Source organism: Eucyclogobius newberryi, unplaced genomic scaffold (genome assembly GCF_026437365.1).
Source record: "Eucyclogobius newberryi isolate DKJ021-1_F unplaced genomic scaffold, fEucNew1.0.hap1 SCAF_3, whole genome shotgun sequence".
NCBI classification, from domain to species: Eukaryota; Metazoa; Chordata; class Actinopteri; order Gobiiformes; family Gobiidae; genus Eucyclogobius; species Eucyclogobius newberryi.
In genome coordinates, this window is record NW_027315945.1 from 33,245,696 (window position 1) to 33,270,707 (window position 25,012).

Consider the following 25,012-nt stretch of genomic DNA (forward strand, 5'->3'; position numbering starts at 1 on the left):
GTATGTTGTAGTATTGAGTGCAGTATGTTGCAGTAGTGAGTGCAGTATGTTGTAGTATTAAGTGCAGTATGTTGCAGTATTGAGTGCAATATGTTGCAATATTGAGTTGAGTTACACCGTCTTTATCCTGCGTCATCATCAAAGGTTTCAAAAGCCCCTGACGAATGGCCCTCGCCCCGATTTGCATCAACACTGTGGTCACGGCAACGATAACTCTGCGTATGTGGAACAATGTTACGTTGTTATTGCATAAGAGAGAGATGATCACGATAAAATAAACAGATATTTATGAGTCTTCTACTGTCGGGAGCTGTAAAACCTGTGTTAACTCAACTAAAGACAAATCATGCTCCTAATACTTTACGTCTCAAATAGCAAACTTAATGATGCACAGATGTTATTGCTTTGCCTCCATCAGAAAAGTTCAACTCGATTGATACAGTTTATTACAGTTATTGCCTCATATGCAGCTCATTCATGTCTGTTTATTTGAAAGCCTTTGCAGATTTGATTTGCCGTGGTCAGCGTTATGTTCAAAAGGTGTAAAAGGAGAAAAGTTTCAAGCTCCACTTCTGACCCCAAACCCCTAATTATGTTTTTTACATTTACTGCGAACTCGCCCACGCTCCTGTTTAAACCCACAAACCTACAAGAGATGTGTAATCCTGTTGTGTGCGGTGTCTTTGCTGCACTCAAGTCTTAAAATAATGACGCTTTAGGTGTTTTCTTTAATCAGCGAGTCGGCTAAAACTAAACATCGGCCTGTGCAAGAGAATTTAGGCAAAAAGTTCAAATATATAGTTGAATAATGAAAGAACACAAGCAGCTCTTTTTACTGAAGCGTGAACGTGAAAAAGATTATGTTGTTTTATCTTTGGTTTGGTGAAACAGAAACTGTGGTGAAAGTTGATCAGACTTTTACATCAGTCAAGTGGCAGTTTGTGGAAAGAAATACGTGAATAAATAAAGATGAACAGGCAGTAGTTCTGATTTCTGAAAAAGGAATACTTTTGTCATTGATACATAACGTTGCTGTGCATCCAATTCAGGCTCAAGGAACACAATTTAAACATCACTTTAAATAATTAAGGAATGAAGGTTTAGTCTAATATTTATATTTGTGTAAAATAAAAAAGCTACTGAAAGGCCCTTGTTTACAGTTTAGTTGTTAAGTCACATTAAAGCGTCTTCGTTTTACTCAAGCAAAGTTAACATAATTATATTTAAAGGTTTAGCTAAATATGTTAAAGTTTTATCCCACAATTACTGAAATGTATTCATTTTATTCATTTTGTTTATTTTATTTTTTTATTTTATTATTTTATTTTCATTTATCTATTTCATTTATTTAATTTATCTTATTTATCTCATTTATCTCATTTATACAGGGGAAGACCTCAACGAAAGACGCTTCATAAAACACAGTAAATAAGTACAGAATATTCAAATAAAATGTCAATAAAACCTTTAATAAAACATTCAACAAGTTAAATACAACATCACAAAATGCAAAATGGAATAAAACCATGGAAAGCAGAGCGGCTAATCTTTAACACGTGCCTTTAATTCATAAAAGGGCTCAAGACTACAGATTCAATACATTCTGCTTGCCATTATTACTTCTTCTTTTTTTTAGTTCTCACGATTATATTGTGACATGAATAATCACAATTATATTAATAACCTGGACATCCCCAAATGCGACTTGAATGCTGTAAAACTATTTATTTACACCAAAGGAAGTCAAAAATAGAACCAGGAAGTACAATCGTGTCACTTATTTCGATAAAGTGTTTGATAAAGTGTTTGTTTGGACCAGTCAAAACTTTCCAGCCCGAGCAGCGATAACATTAGATCATCGCCGTGTCTTTTTCCGGACTCGTTTTGCAGTGCGTTTGTTTCCACTTGTTGTTGTTGTTGTTTTTCCAGAATGACAGGTACACGGTGGGCGGAGCCGAGATGTTCGACACGCTCACGGACCTGGTGGACCACTACAAACGCAAAGGCATCGAGGAGGTGTCCGGCACCTGGGTCCACCTCAAACAGGTCCGTAAACAACATCCATCTCCATGGCAACCACCACAACAACAACAACAACAAGGTCCATCAGAAACGGGTCAAAACATAAATACTTACACTTTTCCTGGTTTGATCCCAGATTTAGTCCTGGTGGAGGCTTTGTTTGGTCTCGTTTTGGTCCTGGTTAAGTCACTTTTTGTCATTTGTGTTTAAAAATGATAAAGTTTCGGCAAATAGTCTTTGTTGGATTGTTTTTCTTTCTTTCTTTGGACGAGAGTCGTGGAAAAATATCAAAATTCAGACACTAATCGATCCTAAAATGACTTCTCTGAACAGTTTTATTACAGTTAGTATAAGATCACGCGGTGACAAAGAACGTACTGTTGTTTTGTGTGGAAAATTACCTTAAATTGCGATAAAGATGATTTCTTTATGATCGTGGCGGTATCGTAATTGGAATATGTAGTATCGAAACTATGGCTTAGTATTGAAATCCAGTTGGAAGTGTTTGTATCGTGTCATGTTTACATTTACACATTCTATACTTCACGGAGTACTTTTTAGACGCCATGCTGTTACTTTTAACCCTACTTGAGTGATACTGTGCAGTGTAAGAGCACAGTATTACTCTTCTCACTGTCACAAAAGCGTTGTGTTGACAATATTAAATGATTTGTTTCTTGCACCGCTCCGTCACATATGATGGATGGTGTTTTTCTCACATTTTTGTTGTCTAAACCCGAGACTTTATACATCATTTAACGCGTTTTCCTTCCAATTACTTCAACTTCAAATTAGTTTCCCAAACCGAGTACGTTTACTCTTACTCAAGTCATTTTGTGCACCACTACTTTGTACTTCTGAGTAACATTATTTTGAAGAGACCGTAATCTTACCTGAGAAAAATACTGTCTCAGTATTATTTTGATTTAAAAAAATTTAAACATTGTTAATTAATATTTTTAATTCAATTTTATTTTATTTTATTATTATTATTATTATTATTATTATTATTATTATTTTATTAAATTATTTATCCAATTAAAACAATAATTTAATTGTATTTAATTGTATTTAATTGTATTTTATTCATTTTATTCATTTTATTCATTTTATTTATTTTATTCATTTTATCTGTAATTAATCTTTATTTCTACAGGGGAAACAAAGAAAGCCTTTGCAATTTAGAATAAATACAATAGAACAAAATCAACACATTGTCATTGTCCATCTGTAGCATTAAAACTTGCTCAAACACAAACAAAATGTGTTTTTTGGCAGTTTGAAAAGAACTTCAAACAAAAAACAAACATGGCAAAGTGACCAATCCAAACCCATCAAAAGTGTGAACGCCGCCTTGTGTCCGTTTGCCGTCACTGCACTTCTTTAATTGAATTCTTTCTGTCTTCAGCCGTACTACTCGACCCGCGTGATCGCCTCGGACATCGACAGTCGCGTGAGGCAGCTGGACGCCACGGCGCAGGCGCAGCAGGACGAGGGCGAGCAGAGCAAGGCCGGGTTCTGGGAGGAGTTTGACGTGAGGCTCTTTCGACATCTCACCACCGCCGCGTCTGGCTCTGTTCCCGGATCACCGGCTTTTTAAAAATAGATTGCGTTTTGCCACATCTCGGGGCCGCTTCCTCTTGCAGAGCGTTTGTGAGGGACCGCACCGTCCTCTCGTGGGTCACGCAGCACGTTATCTACACATTTAGGTCGTAAAAGAGGATCAATAGTACGCACATTTAGAGAAAACAATTAGATACTTGTTTGTTTGTAGATTACTTTTATAAATGTAAGAATAATGTGTAAAAATCTGGCATTTCAGCGAAAAAATGCACATACAAAAACATTTACAGAGGGGATTTTTATATTTAGTTACCGTATGTTCCGGACTATAAACTTTCATAGTTTTGGCCGGGGTGCGACTTATACTTATATTTATACTTATATATTCTTATACTTTACTCCAGAACAACTTATATGTGATATTATTTGTTATTTTCACACTTGCAACTGCATTTCATACTCCAGTGCAACTTATATATGCCTTTTCTTCTCTATTATATATTTTTTGGCTGGTGCGACTCATACTCCAGAAAATATGGACAAAAGATAGTAGAATGTAGAAGTAAAAAGTACAGATACTGCTCTCAAACGTTGTGAAGTAAAAGTAAAAAAGTACCCACTGTAAAGTCAAATGTACATACTTTTGTACATTGTTACTTCCCACCACTGGAAACATAAGGCAGACGAGCTTAATGTTGTGCTGTGGAACATTCCGGGCGAAGCAGTAACATCTCCATGGCGACGTGGGGAAACGTTACGCATCTTTGACCAAACAACGGCGCGTTCGTCTCACGTTTGTTTGTATCTTTTTGTAGACGTTGCAGAAGTTGGAGGCGAAGGTGAAGAAGAGCCGAGAGGAGGGACAGCGGCCGGAGAACAAGAGCAAGAACAGATACAAAAACATCCTTCCCTGTGAGACCCTCGCCCTGCACCTTTACACAGCCACGACCTTTGAACTGAACTTTGTGTTTCCCCTCAGTCAACGACACCAGGGTCATTCTGCAGAACTCCGAGCCCGATATGGTCGGCTCGGACTATATCAACGCCAACTACGTCAAAGTATGTCCTCGCTGGAAACACTGAATATACATCTATACAGCTATCTTTTATTATTATTATTATTAGGCCCGAGCGCCACAAGCTTTACTTATACTTATAGTAATAGGCCTCTCGTGCGAAACATTACCGTTGTAAACGGGCGAAGCCCGTGCAAAAGTGCGCACTAAACGAGCACTTTACATTGGGATGACGACCGCATCCCCATATAAAGCACTCATTTGTGCTAAGTAGCTCACAAATATGTTTCTCATCTCTTGCATGTTCCGTGCATATAAACATTTAGATGCAAAAAATGAACATTATAACCGTATAGAGGGCCAAAAACACACTCAAAATTAACTAAAGTACCCGTCAGTGACCAGGGACCCACACCATGAGGTAGGAAAGCGCGAGCTACTGTCATGTATTTTCAAATGTCATAAACGTATAGTTTGATATTTGAAAAATGAGAAACATTGTTTTCGCATCGGAATATTATTCTTCTTTCTTCTTCTCGGGACCAACCCCCCTATTTTGACGAAAAGTCCAAAAAATTTGCACACCTCTAAAAATCGTGCCTCTCTACATTCTGGCGATCTCCTTGTTCTAAAATTTAAAAAATTGGCGCGTCAGCGCCCCCAAATGTACAAAAAATGCATTGAGAGATAGCAAATGACCACAAAAAAAATCAGATCGTAGAATCATGAAATTTGGCGCAGAGGTAGATGGTGAAGTAACAAATATTATTACGGCAACGCCGTCCATCCAACCAAATGTCGGCCATATTGGTTCAAAAATGGCTAAGCATGACGAGTTTTTCCAAATGTCGTACTTTTACGAACTCCTCCCAGGGCGTTGGCTCTAAAAAGCTGATATTTGGTGAAAATGGTGTTGAGGAGTGGGACATCAAAGGTTATTCAAATTACATTGATACCTCTCACGGTCTCTGTGCGGCGAAGCCGCAAACTGTAGCTGGAATTTCAGAAATTTCCCAAATTTAACATTTCTGCCGTTTGCGCAGATAAAGTCTGAATTGCGTCAAATTAGAATCAGTTGTTAAACTCTTTGCCCTAAACCTACTTGAAGTGAAATAAATTAATTTGGGGCGACAGCGCCCCCTACAGATTTTATATGGAGGTTAAATGTTTAATTTTGAGAAATTTGGCACAAAATTCCATTTTTGCATCCCGATCAAAAAAGTCAATGAAACTCATGTCATATTTTTTACATACATTTTATACTTTTACAAACTCCTCCTGGGGCGTTCGCCCTATTAACGTCTTCAGGGGTGGACCATCAAAAGTTATAAAAAAAAATATTCTAAGAGTCACAAACTTTTCCCTTAATAAGTAAAGGAAAGGGGCACAACAGCGTCACAGATTCAGCAGTACGTGTAATAAAAGGTCAATTGGAGGAGGGGGCGCTTCCTCTTGCGGCTGCGGCATGATGGCGGTGTGGTGAGGGCCGATCATCGCCGCTTGCGGCTATATTTATTATTATTATTATTATTAAGACAGGAACATTGTTGGATTCAATAATTGTATTTTGATTATTGTTGTCATTATCTAATACTCAAAAACAAACATTTATCACAAAAACAGTGGCATTATTAAATTTAATTAATAAGCACGTTCTGATTTTCGTCAATACATTTTATCCGTACATATTTTGCATCACTCAGCATACTTGAAACATTATTTGGTTAAACGTATTTAACTTCTTTAATAATGTTTAGTTGCAGCTCTAACATTCACATCTGTGACTTCTGCAGAACACGATGCGAGAATCCGTGGATCCCAAAGTCTACATCGCCACGCAGGGCTGTCTGGCGACCACTGTCAACGACTTCTGGCAAATGGTTTGGCAGGAAAACTCCAGGGTCATCGTCATGACGACCAGAGAGGTGGAGAAGGGTCGGGTCAGTACGATTTATGTATCTTTATCTTATTTCGCTTTGTGCTTCATTTTGTCCTGAAACTGTCCCATTGATAATGGTACATTCTGCACTCGTATGACAGCATTTCATTCAGAAGAAAAAATTCAAACGCATATTTTTTAGGCATCTGACTTGTCATAATAATCACTATAATGACTTATTGTTCAATAAATGACAGATGGAACAAGATATTCTTCATCTCCATCATCATTTCTGTTATTTCTTATATAACACAATTAAATTCGAGCTGTAAATTCCATGGCTAATTATATTTTCATGGAACTATTTATTTGTTTGCAAAAAATCTGCATTTTTATATTTTATATATTAGATTATTATGTATCTTATTTTTATTATTATTATTATTTTATTTAATTATTTTATTTAATTGTTTTAAATTGTATTATTTTTATTTTATTATAATATTTGTGGTATCGTGCTTCAGTATTTATAATTTCCTTAAATATTACAATTTTGATTTCATCTTGGAGTTTTCTCTCTTTTGCTTCAGAATAAATGTTTCCGGTATTGGCCGGACCGGGACAACCCCGTGAAGCAGGTGGGCCCTTACGTCGTCACCCACGTGTCCGAACGAGAAGCCGCTGACTACAATCTGAGCGAGTTGGACATCGCTCTGGCAGAAAAGGTACTCATAATTCACGTCTTATTCACAAGCGTTGGAGCGTTTCCTCTGACTTCGCCCCGTGTACGTCTCACGTTTGTTTTCAGCCTCAAAAGCCGAGGAGGATTTCCCACTTCCAGTACCTGAGCTGGCCCGATCACGGCGTCCCGCAGGAGCCCGGGGGAGTGCTCAGCTTTTTGGACCAAGTGAACAATCGACAGTCACAAAACCCAAACGCCGGGCCCATGATCATCCACTGCAGGTGCACAATCCAGTCCATGATGTCATCGTTAGAACAATAGCTGGAGCCCTCTTCCTCCAAGCCTCAGAAAACACTCACTGCCAAATGTCCCAGTTTTGTGAGCTCTGAGTTCTTCTGTGCTGTTGCCATGTCCATAAATCACCACCAGACTCGTTCTGAGCATTTCTGCATCAAATCACATTACCGTATTTTCCGGACTATAAATTGCACCGAAGTATAAGTTGCACCAGCCAAAAAATGCATAATAGAGAAGAAAAAAACATATATAAGTCGCACTGGAGTATGAAATGCGGTTGCAAGTGTGAAAATAAGAAATAATATCACATATAAGTCGCTCCGGAGTATAAGTATATAAGTATAAGTCGCACCTTTTCTACCAAACACGACATAAAAGACCAAAGATAACGTGTTAAAAATACTAAATAATGTTTTCTATAAATCACTATTGAGCAAATATAAAGCAGCTTTGAGTACAAACAGTAACAGAACTAACAAACAGTAGCCTTTATTTGAATTCTAATGGACATTTTCTAACATCGACTGCTCTTTTTACGCTCAGCACAAAGGTTTCATTATCTGTCGTGAGGTAACTAAACCTTTCAAACTCATTAAGGATTAAGTAATTCAGATTTTCCAGGATTAGGATTAGCATGCAAACAGAAGGTTCTGGTTTGGAGTCGGGTGCGGTTTATCCATATGGAATTTCCCTCATGTGATGTTGTCGAGCAACAGAGACGTGTGTAAAAGTGTCAAATGATTAAGTTCACTGCCATGTAAAGCTTCGTTAGTCTTAAAACGATCACGCTCTCTTATGACATTTTTCAGTGTCGACACTTGGTTAAATGAATATCTAGTTTCGATACCAGTTTATGGCTGTTTTCACACATTGTTGGGTCCTGGTTTTATTTATTTATTTGACAGTGCATATTATGCTAGCCACAGTTTCAACCTAAATATGCCAGAGTTTGTACAAAACTTCAATTTCATCCGTCGTAAAAGGTGACATTCACAGTAAGCATTAAACCTAACAGACACAGACACACAGTATGTCCACAAATCTGATTATCACAGAGAAAACAGAGATTATTTACAGTAAAAGCAGCGGCCTGAAGTTGAAAGAGCCCAGATAAAAAGCATAAAATCATCTGTGGTTTGAAGTTTGAGTATTTGTTAAAGTTCCTGCTCTGGCAGTGTTTGAGCCTTATGTTTTTGCTTTACCTGCTCAGTCTTGTATTAGGAATTTATTTTATATTAGTTGGTTATTTTTTCATAGATTTTTTAATAGTAAGTTATTTCTTATTTTATTGTATATTTGTTTTTTTTGTTGGTTTTTTTAGCTATTTATTTTATTTTCATTAGTTATTGTTAACTTTATTTATTAGTTCTATATTTATTTATTTTTTATATTTTTTATTTGTTAATTATATTGTATTTATTATTATGATTGTTTTTTATTAGTTCATTATTTATTATTATTTGTTTTATTTTTTATTAGTTTTTTTTTTTTTTTTCAATTGTAAATATTCTCTTAGCTTATCCTCTGTTATCTTATCCTCTGTTATCTTATCCTCTGTTAGCCTATCCTCTGTTAGCCTATCCTCTGTTATCTTATCCTCTGTTATCTTATCCTCTGTTAGCCTATCCTCTGTTAGCCTATCCTCTGTTATCTTATCCTCTGTCATCTTATCCTCTGTCAGCCTATCCTCTGTTAGCTTATCCTCTGTTATCTTATCCTCTGTTATCTTATCCTCTGTTAGCCTATCCTCTGTTAGCTTATCCTCTGTTAGCCTATCCTCTGTTATCTTATCCTCTGTTAGCCTATCCTCTGTTATCTTATCCTCTGTTATCTTATCCTCTGTTATCTTATCCTCTGTTATCTTATCCTCTGTTAGCCTATCCTCTGTTATCTTATCCTCTGTTATCTTATCCTCTGTTAGCCTATCCTCTGTTAGCCTATCCTCTGTTATCTTATCCTCTGTTATCTTATCCTCTGTTATCTTATCCTCTGTTATCTTATCCTCTGTTATCTTATCCTCCGTTAGCCTATCCTCCGTTAGCCTATCCTCTGTTAGCTTATCCTCTGTTAGCCTATCCTCTGTTATCTTATCCTCTGTTAGCCTATCCTCTGTTATTTTATCCTCTGTTATCTTATCCTCTGTTATCTTATCCTCTGTTATCTTATCCTCTGTTAGCCTATCCTCTGTTATCTTATCCTCTGTTATCTTATCCTCTGTTAGCCTATCCTCTGTTAGCCTATCCTCTGTTATCTTATCCTCTGTTATCTTATCCTCTGTTATCTTATCCTCTGTTATCTTATCCTCTGTTATCTTATCCTCCGTTAGCCTATCCTCCGTTAGCCTATCCTCTGTTATCTTATCCTCTGTTAGCCTATCCTCTGTTAGCTTATCCTCTGTTAGCCTATCCTCTGTTAGCTTATCCTCTGTTAGCCTATCCTCTGTTAGCCTATCCTCTGTTAGCTTATCCTCTTATCTTATCCTCTGTTAGCCTATCCTCTGTTATCTTAGCTATCCTCTGTTAGCTTATCCTCTGTTAGCCTATCCTCTGTTAGCCTATCCTCTGTTAGCCTATCCTCTGTTAGCTTATCCTCTGTTAGCCTATCCTCTGTTAGCTTATCCTCTGTTAGCCTATCCTGTGTTAGCCTATCCTCTGTTAGCTTATCCTCTGTTAGCCAATCCTCTGTTAGCTTATCCTCTGTTAGCTTATCCTCTGTTAGCCTATCCTCTGTTAGCCTATCCCCTGTTAGCTTATCCTCTGTTAGCTTATCATCTGTTATCTTATCCTCTGTTATCTTATCCTCTGTTAGCCTATCCTCTGTTAGCCTATCCTCTGTTATCTTATCCTCTATTATCTTATCCTCTGTTATCTTATCCTCTGTTAGCCTATCCTCTGTTAGCCTATCCTCTGTTATCTTATCCTCTGTTAGCCTATCCTCTGTTAGCCTATCCTCTGTTATCTTATCCTCTGTCATCTTATCCTCTGTCAGCCTATCCTCTGTTAGCTTATCCTCTGTTATCTTATCCTCTGTTATCTTATCCTCTGTTAGCCTATCCTCTGTTAGCTTATCCTCTGTTAGCCTATCCTCTGTTATCTTATCCTCTGTTAGCCTATCCTCTGTTATCTTATCCTCTGTTATCTTATCCTCTGTTATCTTATCCTCTGTTATCTTATCCTCTGTTAGCCTATCCTCTGTTATCTTATCCTCTGTTATCTTATCCTCTGTTAGCCTATCCTCTGTTAGCCTATCCTCTGTTATCTTATCCTCTGTTATCTTATCCTCTGTTATCTTATCCTCTGTTATCTTATCCTCTGTTATCTTATCCTCCGTTAGCCTATCCTCCGTTAGCCTATCCTCTGTTAGCTTATCCTCTGTTAGCCTATCCTCTGTTATCTTATCCTCTGTTAGCCTATCCTCTGTTATCTTATCCTCTGTTATCTTATCCTCTGTTATCTTATCCTCTGTTATCTTATCCTCTGTTAGCCTATCCTCTGTTATCTTATCCTCTGTTATCTTATCCTCTGTTAGCCTATCCTCTGTTAGCCTATCCTCTGTTAGCCTATCCTCTGTTAGCCTATCCTCTGTTATCTTATCCTCTGTTATCTTATCCTCTGTTATCTTATCCTCTGTTATCTTATCCTCCGTTAGCCTATCCTCCGTTAGCCTATCCTCTGTTATCTTATCCTCTGTTAGCCTATCCTCTGTTAGCTTATCCTCTGTTAGCCTATCCTCTGTTAGCTTATCCTCTGTTAGCCTATCCTCTGTTAGCCTATCCTCTGTTAGCTTATCCTCTCTTATCTTATCCTCTGTTAGCCTATCCTCTGTTATCTTAGCTATCCTCTGTTAGCTTATCCTCTGTTAGCCTATCCTCTGTTAGCCTATCCTCTGTTAGCCTATCCTCTGTTAGCTTATCCTCTGTTAGCCTATCCTCTGTTAGCTTATCCTCTGTTAGCCTATCCTCTGTTAGCCTATCCTCTGTTAGCTTATCCTCTGTTAGCCTATCCTGTGTTAGCCTATCCTCTGTTAGCTTATCCTCTGTTAGCCAATCCTCTGTTAGCTTATCCTCTGTTAGCTTATCCTCTGTTAGCCTATCCTCTGTTAGCCTATCCCCTGTTAGCTTATCCTCTGTTAGCTTATCATCTGTTAGCTTATCCTCTGTTATCTTATCCTCTGTTAGCCTATCCTCTGTTATCTTATCCTCTGTTAGCCTATCCTCTGTTAGCTTATCCTCTGTTAGCCTATCCTCTGTTAGCTTATCCTCTGTTAGCCTATCCTCTGTTAGCCTATCCTCTGTTAGCTTATCCTCTCTTATCTTATCCTCTGTTAGCCTATCCTCTGTTATCTTAGCTATCCTCTGTTAGCTTATCCTCTGTTAGCCTATCCTCTGTTAGCCTATCCTCTGTTAGCCTATCCTCTGTTAGCTTATCCTCTGTTAGCCTATCCTCTGTTAGCTTATCCTCTGTTAGCCTATCCTCTGTTAGCCTATCCTCTGTTAACTTATCCTCTGTTAGCCTATCTTGTGTTAGCTTATCCTCTGTTAGCCTATCCTCTGTTAGCCTATCCTCTGTTAGCTTATCCTCTGTTAGCCTATCCTCTGTTAGCCTATCCTCTGTTAGCCTATCCTCTGTTAGCTTATCCTCTGTTAGCCTATCCTGTGTTAGCCCTGGCCTTTAGTTCTGGCCTTTAGTTCTGTTTTGTTGTTGTTGCGTGTCCAGTTTTTCATCACATGTAAATTGTGTTTCCTGTTGCAGCGCTGGGATTGGCCGAACAGGAACCATCGTTGTGATTGACATGATCATCGAGCTCATCAGCTCAATAGGTAAACCCGACCCGTCCCATTTCAGAAGCTGAAGTTCTCTCTAAAAACTCACTGTGTCACATTATCGCCTCATTTCAACCCTTTTTTAAACGGTAACGTAACATGAGTCAAAGTTTTGGGTACGAGGAATCCGGTAGGAATTTGGGTATTTTAATCAGCTGTGTGGGACCAAGGGCGGGGCCATTAATCACATCTTAATCAAGTAAAGATTCTAAAATGTGTCTATAATAAGGTTTGTTTTTTGAGAGAATCTGTGAGTAAAAGTGTGTGGTTCAGAGCAGAGTTCAGAGTTTATCTTTTGCTTTTCTGTTTTAATTCACGCTCAGACCTGTCACAGTAACACAAGTGTTCACAACAAACTCTTAACAAACTCAAAAACTTATCTGATTTCTGCCCCTTTAAGATGGTTTAAATGCCAGAGAAAATCTGAAACGAGTGATCAGACCATGACCAGAAAGAAACCAGACCATTCTGTCTTTGCTTGTTTTTTGTTCTCTTTCTTTCTTTTTATTTTTCCCCCTTGTTTTTCATTGTTTCTTTCTTGGTTTTCATTTTCTTTCTTTGTTTTTTTGTTCTCTTTGTTTGTTTTTGTTCTCTTTCTTTCTTTCTTTCTTATTTGTTTTCTGTTCTCTTTCTCTTAAGTTCACATATCATTTTAGTCTTCTTTTAACTCCAAAAATCGAATAATAATCAGATTTTGCCAAACACAATAACCCTAAACACTTCGATATTGAGATCATTGTGACAATGGATCGATATCGTGATCATTGTGACGATGGAGCAATATCATGATCATGGATCGATATCGCGATTATCGTGACAATAGATCAATATCGTAATTACCGCGACGATGGATTGATATCGTGATCACGGTGACGATGGATCGATATCGTGATCACTGTGACGATGGATCGATATCGTGATCATCGTGACGATGGATCGATATCTTGATCACTGTGACGATGGATCGATATCGTGACCACGGTGACGATGGATCGATATCGTATCGTGATCACTGTGACGATGGATCGATATCGTGATCACTGTGACGATGGATCGATATCGTGATCACTGTGACGATGGATCGATATCGTATCGTGATCACTGTGACGATTGATCGATATCGTGATCACTGTGACGATGGATCGATATCGTATCGTGATCACTGTGACGATTGATCGATATCGTGATCACTGTGACGATGGATCGATATCGTATCGTGATCACGGTGACGATGGATCGATATCGTGATCACTGTGACGATGGATCGATATCGTGATCACTGTGACGATGGATCGATATCGTGATCACTGTGACGATGGATCGATATCGTGATCACTGTGACGATGGATCGATATCGTGATCACTGTGACGATGGATCGATATCATGATCACTGTGACGATGGATCGATATCATGATCACTGTGACGATGGATCGATATCATGATCACTGTGACGATGGATCGATATCATGATCACTGTGACGATGGATCGATATCATGATCACTGTGACGATGGATCGATATCATGATCACTGTGACGATGGATCGATATCATGATCACTGTGACGATGGATCGATATCATGATCACTGTGACGATGGATCGATATCATGATCACTGTGACGATGGATCGATATCATGATCACTGTGACGATGGATCGATATCATGATCACTGTGACGATGGATCGATATCATGATCACTGTGACGATGGATCGATATCATGATCACTGTGACGATGGATCGATATCATGATCACTGTGACAGGCCTCGTAAACAGAAGAGGCATTTTAGTTTTAAATACTTACTTCTTTGCACCAATCGCCTTCACGTCTTTCCTTCTATCGTCACGTTCTTGTTAGTTTAGCGAGATCAAACGTTGACGCTGGTCGCCCCGGTGACGCTAAACGCAGACGTTGCTCGTGTCTCCTCAGGGCGGGACTGCGACATAGACATCTCTAAGATCATCCAGATGGTCCGGGAGCAGCGGTCCGGCATGGTCCAGACCGAGGCGCAGTACAAGTTCATCTACCTGGCTGTGTCCGAGTACATCCAGAGCTGCAAGGCCAATGACACGGCCTCCATGGTGAGTCCGCCCACACACACGCTCGGGGGCGGGGCTTCAGGTGACCTCACAGTTTTTCCTACGGTACAATGACTTTGGGTTGGCGTCTTTGGAATGATGGGGTCCAAATGGTGGAGCTTTGGTGCCCTTCTTGCCTCGAATATTCCAGAGTACAGCATTACACTCTTTGTTGAATTACTGAGGGATGTGTGGATGAATATGAATAATAATAACAATAATATAGTCGAGTATATAAACATTATTGTAGTCGTATTGTGATGATTGTTCTCTGGATCACACAGACTCTAAAACGCATTGGAAAGTTCATATAGCGACATTAATACATCGACATGTCAAAATCATCATCAATAATGCGCTTTATTCGTAAATATTCTCTATGTGTAATCCTGTAGTCACAATATTTGTTCCTTTGTTTATTAATAATGTGTTTAAAAGTCTTAATGTACAATAGAAATAAACGTTTGACTAGTCGACAGCTGATATAATCCATTAAGAATGTTCGTCTTGTCGTCTTTAGTAGAACAAAACTAAATAAAATAATGGTTAGTTGCAGTTCTACAAGAATAAAACACGTTTCTGGACATGAAACATAATGTGAGGTTCACGACTTTGTGGATTTGTATTCGTGTCTTTGAAGAATATATAACAGAAAAATAATATATTTCACTGTTCAAAAAGAGACTTGCAAATCTTCAAAGTCACACGCTATTTCTGTCGCCACATCTGCCCTGGGGCAAACAGACTGACCGGTGTCTAAATCAGTCCTACAGTTGATCTTTTGACACATAAGAGTCTGAACACATCCTTTTGTGCCCAATACACAACCGGACCGACCCGGACTGACCCGGACCGACCCAGACCGAACCGGACTGACCCAGACCGAACCGGACCGACCCAGACCGACCCGGACTGACCCAGACTAACCCAGACGGACCCGGACTGACCATCAGTGATACTTTATCTAAGAGTCCTGAACATGAACATTGACCCAGAGCAAACATGGTCACACTGGAGCTGGAGCTGGATTCTCATGTGAACAAGTGTCAGTGCTGAAAATATCCTCTAAATGTACTTTTTCTCAGTAGTTTTAGGGCGTTCACACAATCATTAGCACCACAATTAGTCAGCGATTCACTTTTCTTTTAATCAACTTAAATTTTACCTGATCATTTAAAGTTTAAATGTGGCGACTCGTAACCATGGAGATGTTACTTTCCGCAGACACAGGCCTCAGAAATGTTACATATTGCACCTTTAACAAAGCAGGTCACGTCGCGGTTGGTTTTCTGTGGCATTTTGAGAGAGGATTCACTCGTCACTCACACTCGCTGTGGCACTTGGACTTTGTGGATGAAGCGGCTCGAGACTAAACCTCACTTTTCCCTCTGTCACAGGAAACTGAGACGCCGTACGGCAATCTGAACCTGAAGCCGCCGGCCAGCAGGAAAGTGTCCAAGTGAGTCCAGCCGTCACTCACACGTCGCTAAACCCCGCCCTGAACCCCGCCCTGAACCCCGCCCTGTCCTCACCAAGTAGAGCTCGTACAAGAACTCTGCAGTAGTAATAGTCCCGGCCCCGTCACTCTGTGGAGCTTCGGCCCGTTTTTAACAGCTCCATCTCACGGCTTCGCTTTGTTTCCACAGAACCAAGGACGACGTTTACGAAAACCTGTCGAAGGGAAAGAAAGACGCCAAGAAGCAAAAGCCCGACAAGAAGATCGGCTCCGTGAAGAAGAAATAGTGTCTTTTTTCATGAAACATATTTATAGCGATGTTCTAACGTTAAAAAGACAGACTGAAATCAGTTGTTTTGTGAAGGAAATGGTTTTATTCTTGTTCATATGTTGATAAATTAATACAAAAATAAGGATATTGTGTCAGTGGTTTGTTTGAGGTGTTTAATGGTGCTGAAATGAATGCAGATATTAGTATTTTAGATGTAAGTATTGAAGAATTTGGACTTGATCTGGGACAAGATTTTAGTTTTGAGTCTTGTTGGGTGAAAGGGCCAATTAAAACTAAAATAAACTGCACTGTGAAAATACTAGTTTAACTCCACCAAAAATCTTTACAACTAATACATTTTTGTGCAACTTTAAGGATTTATGTGAAGCGCAGCAGAAAGGATGAAGCTTTTTTGAACTGAATTGTGAGTTTTATCTTTGTTGTTTGCATGTAAAGACTGTTTAATTGCACTTCTTTGTTTATATATTTGCTCAATTGTGAACTCGAGTGAACTTTTGAGTGCAATTTGGGTCAGAAACTTGTGATACTTGTATAACAATATTTATATTAATAATGTTAGCTCAAGGTCAAGCGTCAGACAAACGTGAAGTGACTGACAGTTCTGCACGTTTGTGGGTCGTTTTACCGTTTATACCCTTATTATGTCGTGAGAAGCCTATTCGTTCCACAAGGCCGTGCGAAGCACAGCTGCTAAAGTGCACACGCAGTGCACACGAAATCGAGCGCAAAGCGCTCGCCTGCTTCCAAACACTCACCAACGCACTCCTCCACTCATGCACGTCCCGTGCATACTAATTAGTAGTAGGAAAATTGAACACTACCATTGTAAACGGTAGTGTTCAATTTTCATGCGAAAGTGCGCACAGAGTGCACACTAATCGGGTGCTTTACATGGGGATGACCACCGCGCTCACAAATACGTTCCCCATCTCTTGCATGTTCCGTTCATATAAACATGTAATGCAAAAATTGGACATTATTACTGTATAGAGGGCCAAAAACACAAAGTGGGCGGAGCCCACTCAAAATTATCGAAAGTACCCGTCAGTGACCAGGGACCCACACCATGAGGAAAATGTATAGTTTATGATATTTGAAAAATAGGAAACATTGTTTTCGCATCGGAATATTATTCTTTCTTTCTTCTTCTTCTTCTTCTTCTCGGGACCAACCCCCCTATTTTTCACCCAGTGAACATTGACGAAAAGTCACAAAATTTGCACACCTCTAAAAATCGTGCCTCTCTACATTCTGGCAATCTTTTTTCTAAATTTTTCAAAATTGGCGCGTCAGCGCCCCCAAATGTAGAAAAAATGCATTGAGAGATAGGAAATGGCCCAAAAAAATCTATTAGAATCATGAAATTTGACGCAGAGGTAGATGGTGACAAGAGAAGTAAAAAATATTGTTACGGCAACGCCGTCCGCCCAACCAAATGTCGGCCATATTGGATCAAAATTTGCTAAGCATGACTTCGGAGTTTTTCCAAACGTCGTACTTTTACGAACTCCTCCCAGGGCGTTGGCCCTAAAAAGCTGAAATTTGGTGAAAATGCTACTGAGGAGTGGGACATCAAAAGTTATCCAAATTACATTGATACCTGTCATGGAAACAATTTAATTTGGTGTGACAGCGCTCACTACAGAGTGAAATTTAATTTTATATTGAGAGTAAAATATTTAGGTTTTTGAAATTTTAAGAAATTTGGCAAAAAATTCCATTTTGCCATCCCAATCAAAAACGTAAATAAGACCCATGTCATATTTGTTACGTTGTAGCGATGACAGAAACCTCTCATGTTATTCCAATGGGAAAATCGCCAAATCTCTGAAATGTGAACATGCTGATACTTTATACTGCTGTGAACTCCTCCTGGGACATCAAAGTTATCAACATTTTCATTCTAAGTTTTACAGACTTTTATACGTAAAGCAAAAGGGAGACGACGCGATAGCATCACAGACTCAGCAGTAGGTGTATTAAAAGGGAAATTGGGGGCACAATTTTGTTTTTAATATTTATCAAAGACAACAGCATTATCAAACTAAAATGTCAAAACAGAATAAAACATTTCAGGTTTTCATAATCAACACACTTTTTCATAAATATTCTCTTTCTAGAAGCCTTTAGTCATCATATTTCCACCTTTACGAGGCTGATAATGAACTTAAAAAGCCTCAGTACGCCCTTTTCCTGTCTGGAAGACAGGAAGTACTTTGTTGAAATTGGTAGCCGTGTCTCAGACCACATGACCCTGACCTGTGGAGTGCCCCAAGGGTCAGTCCTGGGTCCCCTTCTGTTCAACCTCTACATGCTGCCGTTGGGTCAGTTGATACGCAGTGAAAATGTGTCCTATCACAATTATGCAGACGACACTCAGATCTATGTTTCACTATCGGCAGGTGACTATGGACCAGTAGATTCACTCTGTCACTGCATCCAACAGATCAGTGTGTGGATGCAAAACAACTTTCTCCAGCTGAACTCAGACAAGACTGAAATAATTGTTTTTGGCCCACAGAAACAAAGAGAAAGTGTTAGCGGTCACCTCCAGAGTCTCGCTCTAAAACCTACAAACCAAATTAGAAATCTGGGGGTAATAATGGACTCAGACTTGAACTTTAATAGCCACGTCAAATCAATAACATCAGCAGCTTTTTACCATCTAAAAAACATTGCCAAAATCAAAAATATAGTGTCAAAACCAGATTTAGAGAGACTTATCCATGCGTTTGTCTCCAGTAGATTAGACTACTGTAACGGCCTGCTCACTGGCCTCTCCAAACGAGTTGTAAAACAGCTGCAGTACATCCAGAACGCTGCTGCTTGGGTCCTGACCAGAACCAGGAAGTATGATCACATTAGTCCTGTTCTCAGGTCTCTGCACTGGCTCCCTGTGGCTCAGAGAATAGACTTTAAAGCAGCTCTGCTTGTGTACAAGTCTCTCCATGGCCTAACACCAAAGTACATCTTGGATATGTTAGTGCCATATGAACCATCTCGGACTCTGAGGACCTCAGGGACCGGCCTCCTGCTGGTGCCCAGAGTCAGGACTAAACATGGGGAATCTGCGTTTCAGTTTTATGCAGCTAAAATCTGGAACAGTCTTCCTGAAGATGTGAGACAGGCTTCTACTCTGACAATGTTCAAATCTAAGCTAAAAACAGTTTTGTTTAGCTGCGCATATGACTGAAAGGATTTTTTCTTTGCACTCTTCTCTTTTGTTTGTGATTTTATTAGTTTAGAAAATCAGTTGGATTGATAATTTTTAATTTAGTTAATTTTATTGTATTTCTGTAATTTCTTTGTGATTTGAATGCATTTTTCCTGCTGTGAAGCACTTTGAATTGCCTTGTGTATGAAATGTGCTCTACAAATAAACTTGCCTTGCCTTGCCTTTTGGGGGTCTTTTTTTAGTATCTTTTTCTGTTATTGTTATTGTTTGTTTGTCTCACTAAAAAGCAAAATATATATATTTTTAAAAAGCCTCAGTGTGCAACAAAAATAATCCGTTTAGTCGACTAATTGAAAAAATATAACTGACAAATCGACTGAAATAATGGTTAGTTTGTATCGTCATCATAATCCTCTAGCGTCACATATTTTAGCTTTTACTCCCTTTTCTGTAGCACATGGTTTTAATCCTCCTCTGAGGTAATCCAGCTTCCAATTTCACTGTTCACTTTCATCATCCCGCACCACGCCCCCAAAAGCCCTGACGCCCCGCCCATAACCGCATATTCACGCCCCCAAAAGCCCTTACGCACCGTTACCACGCCCCTAAACACGCCCCCAAAATCACTTACGCACCGTTATCATGGATATTGTGACCGCCATCCCCGCATATTCACGCCCCCTTTACGCCCCGCCCATCCCCACACGTTCACGCCCCCTTTACGCCCCGCCCATCCCCGCACATTCACGCCCCCTTTACGCCCCGCCCATCCCCGTACATTCACGCCCCCAAAGCGCACGCGTCTCTGCAGAGCACCCCTTTGTATGCAACGCGCGCACCACAAAACTTTCTCCACAGACGGAGCGAGAGTCCGAGGAAGAAGCAGAAGAAGCAGAAGAAGCAGAAGAAGCAGAAGAAGACACCGGCAGCTCTCCAAGAAGAAGAAGAAGAAGCTCGTTTTACGCACAAAAAGACCGCAAACCCGCGCAACAATAAGGACAAGCCGCGTTTCACAACAGTCTCCTGCCGCTCCTGCCGCGCGCACTTTGACCAAACACTGATCTCAGACACTGATCTCAGACACTGATCTCAGACACTGATCTCAGACACTGATCTCAGACCAGCCCATAAACCCGCAGCTGTGCAAAGGACGCGCAAATAAAGATGTCCAAACCAAACTACAGCGGCGCCTTTCACATGGTGGAGCAGGAGAACATGGACGCGTACCTGGCAGCTTTAGGTAAGACTCTTTATTATTACTTCTCCCCCTGCTCCTGCTCCTGCTGCTGTTGCTCCTGCTTCTCCTCCTGCTCCTCCTTCTCCTGCTCCTCCTGCTGTTGCTCCTTCTTCTCCTGCTCCTCCTCCTGCTTCTCCTGCTCCTCCTGCTGCTGTTGCTCCTGCTTCTCCTCCTGCTCCTCCTTCTCTTGCTCCTCCTGCTGTTGCTCCTGCTCCTCCTTCTCCTGCTCCTCCTGCTGCTGTTGCTCCTGCTTCTCCCCCTGCTCCTTCTCCTGCTCCTCCTGCTGCTTCTCCTCCTGCTCCTCCTTCTCCTGCTCCTCCTGCTGTTGCTCCTGCTTCTCCTCCTGCTCCTCCTTCTCCTGCTCCTGCTGCTGTTGCTCCTGCTTCTCCCCCTGCTCCTTCTCCTGCTCCTCCTGCTGCTGTTGCTCCTGCTTCTCCTCCTGCTCCTCCTTCTCCTGCTCCTCCTGCTGCTGTTGCTCCTGCTTCTCCTCCTGCTCCTCCTTCTCCTGCGTCGTGGTGCCATTAATGATGTTTTTTTGGCCATCCTCATTCACAGCAGGACACTTGGTTTGATGTAGAATCACCGCCTTGTCCTCTCCCTGACCCCAAACCCAGACTAGAGAGAAAGAGAGAAAGAGGAGAAGGAGGAGAAGGGAGGAGACGTGACTACAAGATAATGGCATGAGAAAATTGATATCCCTCTGACTAAAGCCTGCGCAAAAATCTCATAAAGGATGTTACTGAACCGTGCAAAAGGATTTAAAAGGAGCTAAAGGATTTTTTGTTGCTTTTTAATTAGAACATAGATCAACAAAAACAACAACAAGAACAGAAAGGGGGGTGAAAAACACAAAAAAGACCAAAACAAACCACAAAGAACGAGGAGAAAATAAGGGAGCGGCATCAGAAAAAATAGAGCATATAATCTGAATAATTGTCCCAGTTTGTCCATTGTTTTTTAAATGTGTTTATTTTGAAGTTGTTTGTTCCATTATGTCTCTTATGATATCTTAGTCCAGTCCTCAATCGTCGGAGCGGTTTGAGTCCATTTTGCTTTTGTGAGGGCCTTTTTGAAGTTGTTTGATTTTACATTCATTTTGACGGAGCAAGAGTCCGAGGAAGAAGCAGATGAAGACGCTGGCAGCTCCAAAAAGAAGAAGAAGCTCGTTTTACGCAAAAAAAGACCACAAACCCGTGCAACAAGGACAAACCGCCGTTTCACAACAGTCTCCTGCCGTTTTTACAGTTTTCTTTGTGGGCCACAGGGCGACCTAAGCCGGGCCCAGGGGGAATGCTCCTGCTCGGGCCCTGATTCAGAGTAAACGTAAAGCATGCCAAATCTGACCTTTTATTTTATTTTTTATTTTATTTTATTTTCATTTTTTTATTTTTTTATTTTCATTTTTTTATTTTCATTTTTTTATTTTTAGGCCCGAGCGCCACAAGCTGGCGAGAGGCCTATTAATCTCGTAAGGCCGTGCGAAGCACGGCTGCGAAAGTGCGCACGAAATCGAGCGCGAAGCGCTCGCCCACTTCCAAACACTCACTAACGCACTCCTTCACTCATGCACGCCCCGTGCATACTAATTAGTAGTAGGAAAATGGAACATTACCGTTGTAAACGGGCGAAGCCCGTGCAAAAGTGCGCACTAAACGAGCACTGAAGCGGTCGTCATCCCCATATAAAGCACTCATTTGCGCTAAGTAGCTCACGAATACGTTCCCCATCTCTTGCATGTTCCGTGTATATAAACATGTAATGCAAAAATTGAACATTATTACTGTATAGAGGGCCAAAAACACAAAGTGGGTGGAGCCCACTCAAAATTAACGAAATTACCCGTCAGTGACCAGGGACCCACACCATGAGGGAGGCGAGCGCTTTCCAAAAATGTATAGTTTATGATATTTGAAAAATGGGAAACATTGTTTTCGCATCGGAATATTATTCTTTCTTTCTTCTCGGGACCAACCCTCCTATTTTTCACCCAGTGAACATTGACGAAAAGTCACAAAAATTTGCACACCTCTAAAAATCGTGCCTCTCTACATTCTGGCTATTTCCCTTTTCTAAAATAAAAAAAATTGGCGCATCAGCGCCCCCAAATGTACCAAAAATGCATTGAGATAGGAAATGACCCAAAAAAAATCTGATCGTAGAATCATGAAATTTGGCGCAGAGGTAGATGGTGACAAGAGAAGTAACAAATATTATTACGGCAACGCCGTCCGCCCAACCAAATGTCGGCCATATTGGTTCAAAAATGGCTAAGCATGACTCAGGAGTTTTTCCAAACGTCGTACTTTTACGAACTCCTCCCAGGGCGTTGGCTCTAAAAAGCTGAAATTTGGTGAAAAAATCAAAAGTTATTCAAATTACATTGATACCTGTCACGGTCTCTGTGCGGCGAAGCCGCAAACTTTAGCTAAAATTTCAGAAATCTCCCAAATTTAACATTTCTGCCGTTTGCGCAGATAAAGTCCGAATTGCGTCAAATTAGAATCAGTTGTTAAACTTTGTGCTAAACCTACTTGAAGTGAAATAAATTCATTTGGCGCCACAGCGCCCCCTACAGATTTTATATGGAGGTTAAATGTTTAGTTTTGCGAAATTTTATGAAATTTGACACTCAACTCAATTTTGGCATCCTCATCAAAAAAGTCAATGAGACCCATGTCATAATTGTTATGACGTTGCCGTAGCGATGACCAAAACCTTCCATGTTATTCCAATGGGGAAATCGCCAACATGTTTACACTTTAGACTTTCACAAACTCCTCTTAGGGCGTTAGACATATTAACCTGAAATTTGGTGAGACTCATCTTCAGGGGTGGACCATCAAAAGTTATCCATATCTTTATTCAAAATGTCACGGTCTCTGTGCGGCAAAGCCACACATTTTGCCAAGAATTCAAAATAAAATAGCTTTTTGATGGTAAAACAAAGGGGAGAAGATGTGACAGCGTCACAGATTCAGCAGTAGATGTAATAAAAGGATCATTTGGGCGCGTTAGCGCCCCCTCCTCTTGCGGTGTGGCGGCGGCGTGGCGAGGGCCGATCATTGCCGCTTGCGGCTATATTTTTTGTTATTTCTTTTATTTATTATTTAATTTTATTTGTCAAGTAAAGCGATCTGTCAGTGAAGCCGTTTTCTTTCTTCACATTAAATATCAAAGCGATCGTCAATCGTGTCGTGCAGTTCAAAGAAAATGAACGGGAAAAGGGCCAAATCGGAACAACTTTGAACCAGACGGGACGTTTAGGAGCCTTTTGTTTCCTTTGTTTCTCTGTCTGTTTATTTAAAAAGGGGAAAAGGGAAAATGAATCAAAAAGGAGCACAATCTTATGTTATCTGCCCCCTTTTTTCCAGCTGACACTTGACAACAACCTGTTACTTTGAACAAACAAACAAACAAACACTTGGGGGGGGGGCAGTCGACTAAAAAAATAAACACTTGGTCGACTGAAGACGTTCCCTCGGCGTCGATTTGTCGAGCGGACGAGGCGTGGCCCTGACAAAAGCTCTCGAAACTAAACCGAGACCCAGAGGTTACATGGGTCCACACAGACAAACAACTACCGTATTTTCCGGACTATAAGGCGCATTAAGCGAAACAAAACGTGCAAAAAACATGCACCACACAAAATGGCTCCGAGGTCAGTAAACACAACAAGAATTAATCCCTATATAAGGCGCACTGGATTATAAGGCGCATTGTTGTTTTTTTGCGCCTTATAGTGCAGAAAATACGGTATTTAAACTGAAAAGCACGTTTCATTTGCATAATTGTGTTTTATTTGTACATAAAAAGGCATTCTTCATCTTCTCCTTGTCCAGATAAATCCTCACGTTCCCAATAAAATAAAACATCAGTCGAATAAACGTCTGATTCACTTTTTCAGATATAAACTTCGCCTTGAGGAAAATCGTGTGTTTGCTGAAGCCGAGCAAAATCATCACCCACGACCCGGCCACGGGCGCCATGAGGATCAAGACGTCGACCACCTTCAAGAACTTCGACATGGACTTCGAGATCGGGAAGGAGTTCGAGGAGGACCTGGGGCCGGTGGACGGGCGCACGTGTCAGGTCTGTGACGCCGGCGCGCTCCTGTTTATGTGTCCAGGCGAGACATGTCCGCTCAGACGGTCTTTTCAGTTTGAGCATCGAGGGGAACGAAAAAGCAGCTCAGTTTCAATTATTATCAACGTATTCTCCGGAGTATAAGTCGCACCAGCCAAAAAATGCATAACAAAGAAGAAAAAAACATATAAGTCGCACTGGAGTATAAGTCGCATTTTTGGGGGAAATTTACTTGATAAAATCCAAGCCCAAGAACAGACATTTCATCTGTAAATGCAGTTTAAAATAATAAGATGAGAGAACATGGTGAATAGGTGTACGTATGCTAACGCTAACACCTTCAGCTACATGACGTATGCTAACGCTAACACCTTCAGCTACATGACGTATGCTAACGCTAACACCTTC

At 40.4% G+C, this 25,012-nt stretch overlaps 2 protein-coding genes across 2 annotated transcripts in view; both read left to right on the forward strand.

Moving 5' to 3' along the window:
* ptpn6 (protein tyrosine phosphatase non-receptor type 6) overlaps positions 1–16,235 on the forward strand; it is a 43,711-nt gene extending 27,476 nt beyond the window's left edge. Inside the window, exons 5-15 of the mRNA XM_072460777.1 lie at positions 1,930–2,046; positions 3,431–3,556; positions 4,401–4,497; positions 4,565–4,644; positions 6,395–6,541; positions 7,071–7,205; positions 7,289–7,443; positions 12,211–12,278; positions 14,213–14,364; positions 15,759–15,820; positions 16,008–16,235. Coding sequence (XP_072316878.1) covers positions 1,930–2,046; positions 3,431–3,556; positions 4,401–4,497; positions 4,565–4,644; positions 6,395–6,541; positions 7,071–7,205; positions 7,289–7,443; positions 12,211–12,278; positions 14,213–14,364; positions 15,759–15,820; positions 16,008–16,104 — 1,236 coding nt within the window. The 3' untranslated portion in view covers positions 16,105–16,235. The remainder of the gene's footprint in view (positions 1–1,929; positions 2,047–3,430; positions 3,557–4,400; positions 4,498–4,564; positions 4,645–6,394; positions 6,542–7,070; positions 7,206–7,288; positions 7,444–12,210; positions 12,279–14,212; positions 14,365–15,758; positions 15,821–16,007) is intronic.
* A 4,178-nt stretch (positions 16,236–20,413) lies between these two features.
* rbp5 (retinol binding protein 1a, cellular) overlaps positions 20,414–25,012 on the forward strand; it is an 11,554-nt gene continuing 6,955 nt past the window's right edge. Inside the window, exons 1-2 of the mRNA XM_072461339.1 lie at positions 20,414–20,524; positions 24,426–24,610. Of these exons, the coding sequence (XP_072317440.1) occupies positions 20,449–20,524; positions 24,426–24,610 (261 nt within the window). The 5' untranslated portion in view covers positions 20,414–20,448. The remainder of the gene's footprint in view (positions 20,525–24,425; positions 24,611–25,012) is intronic.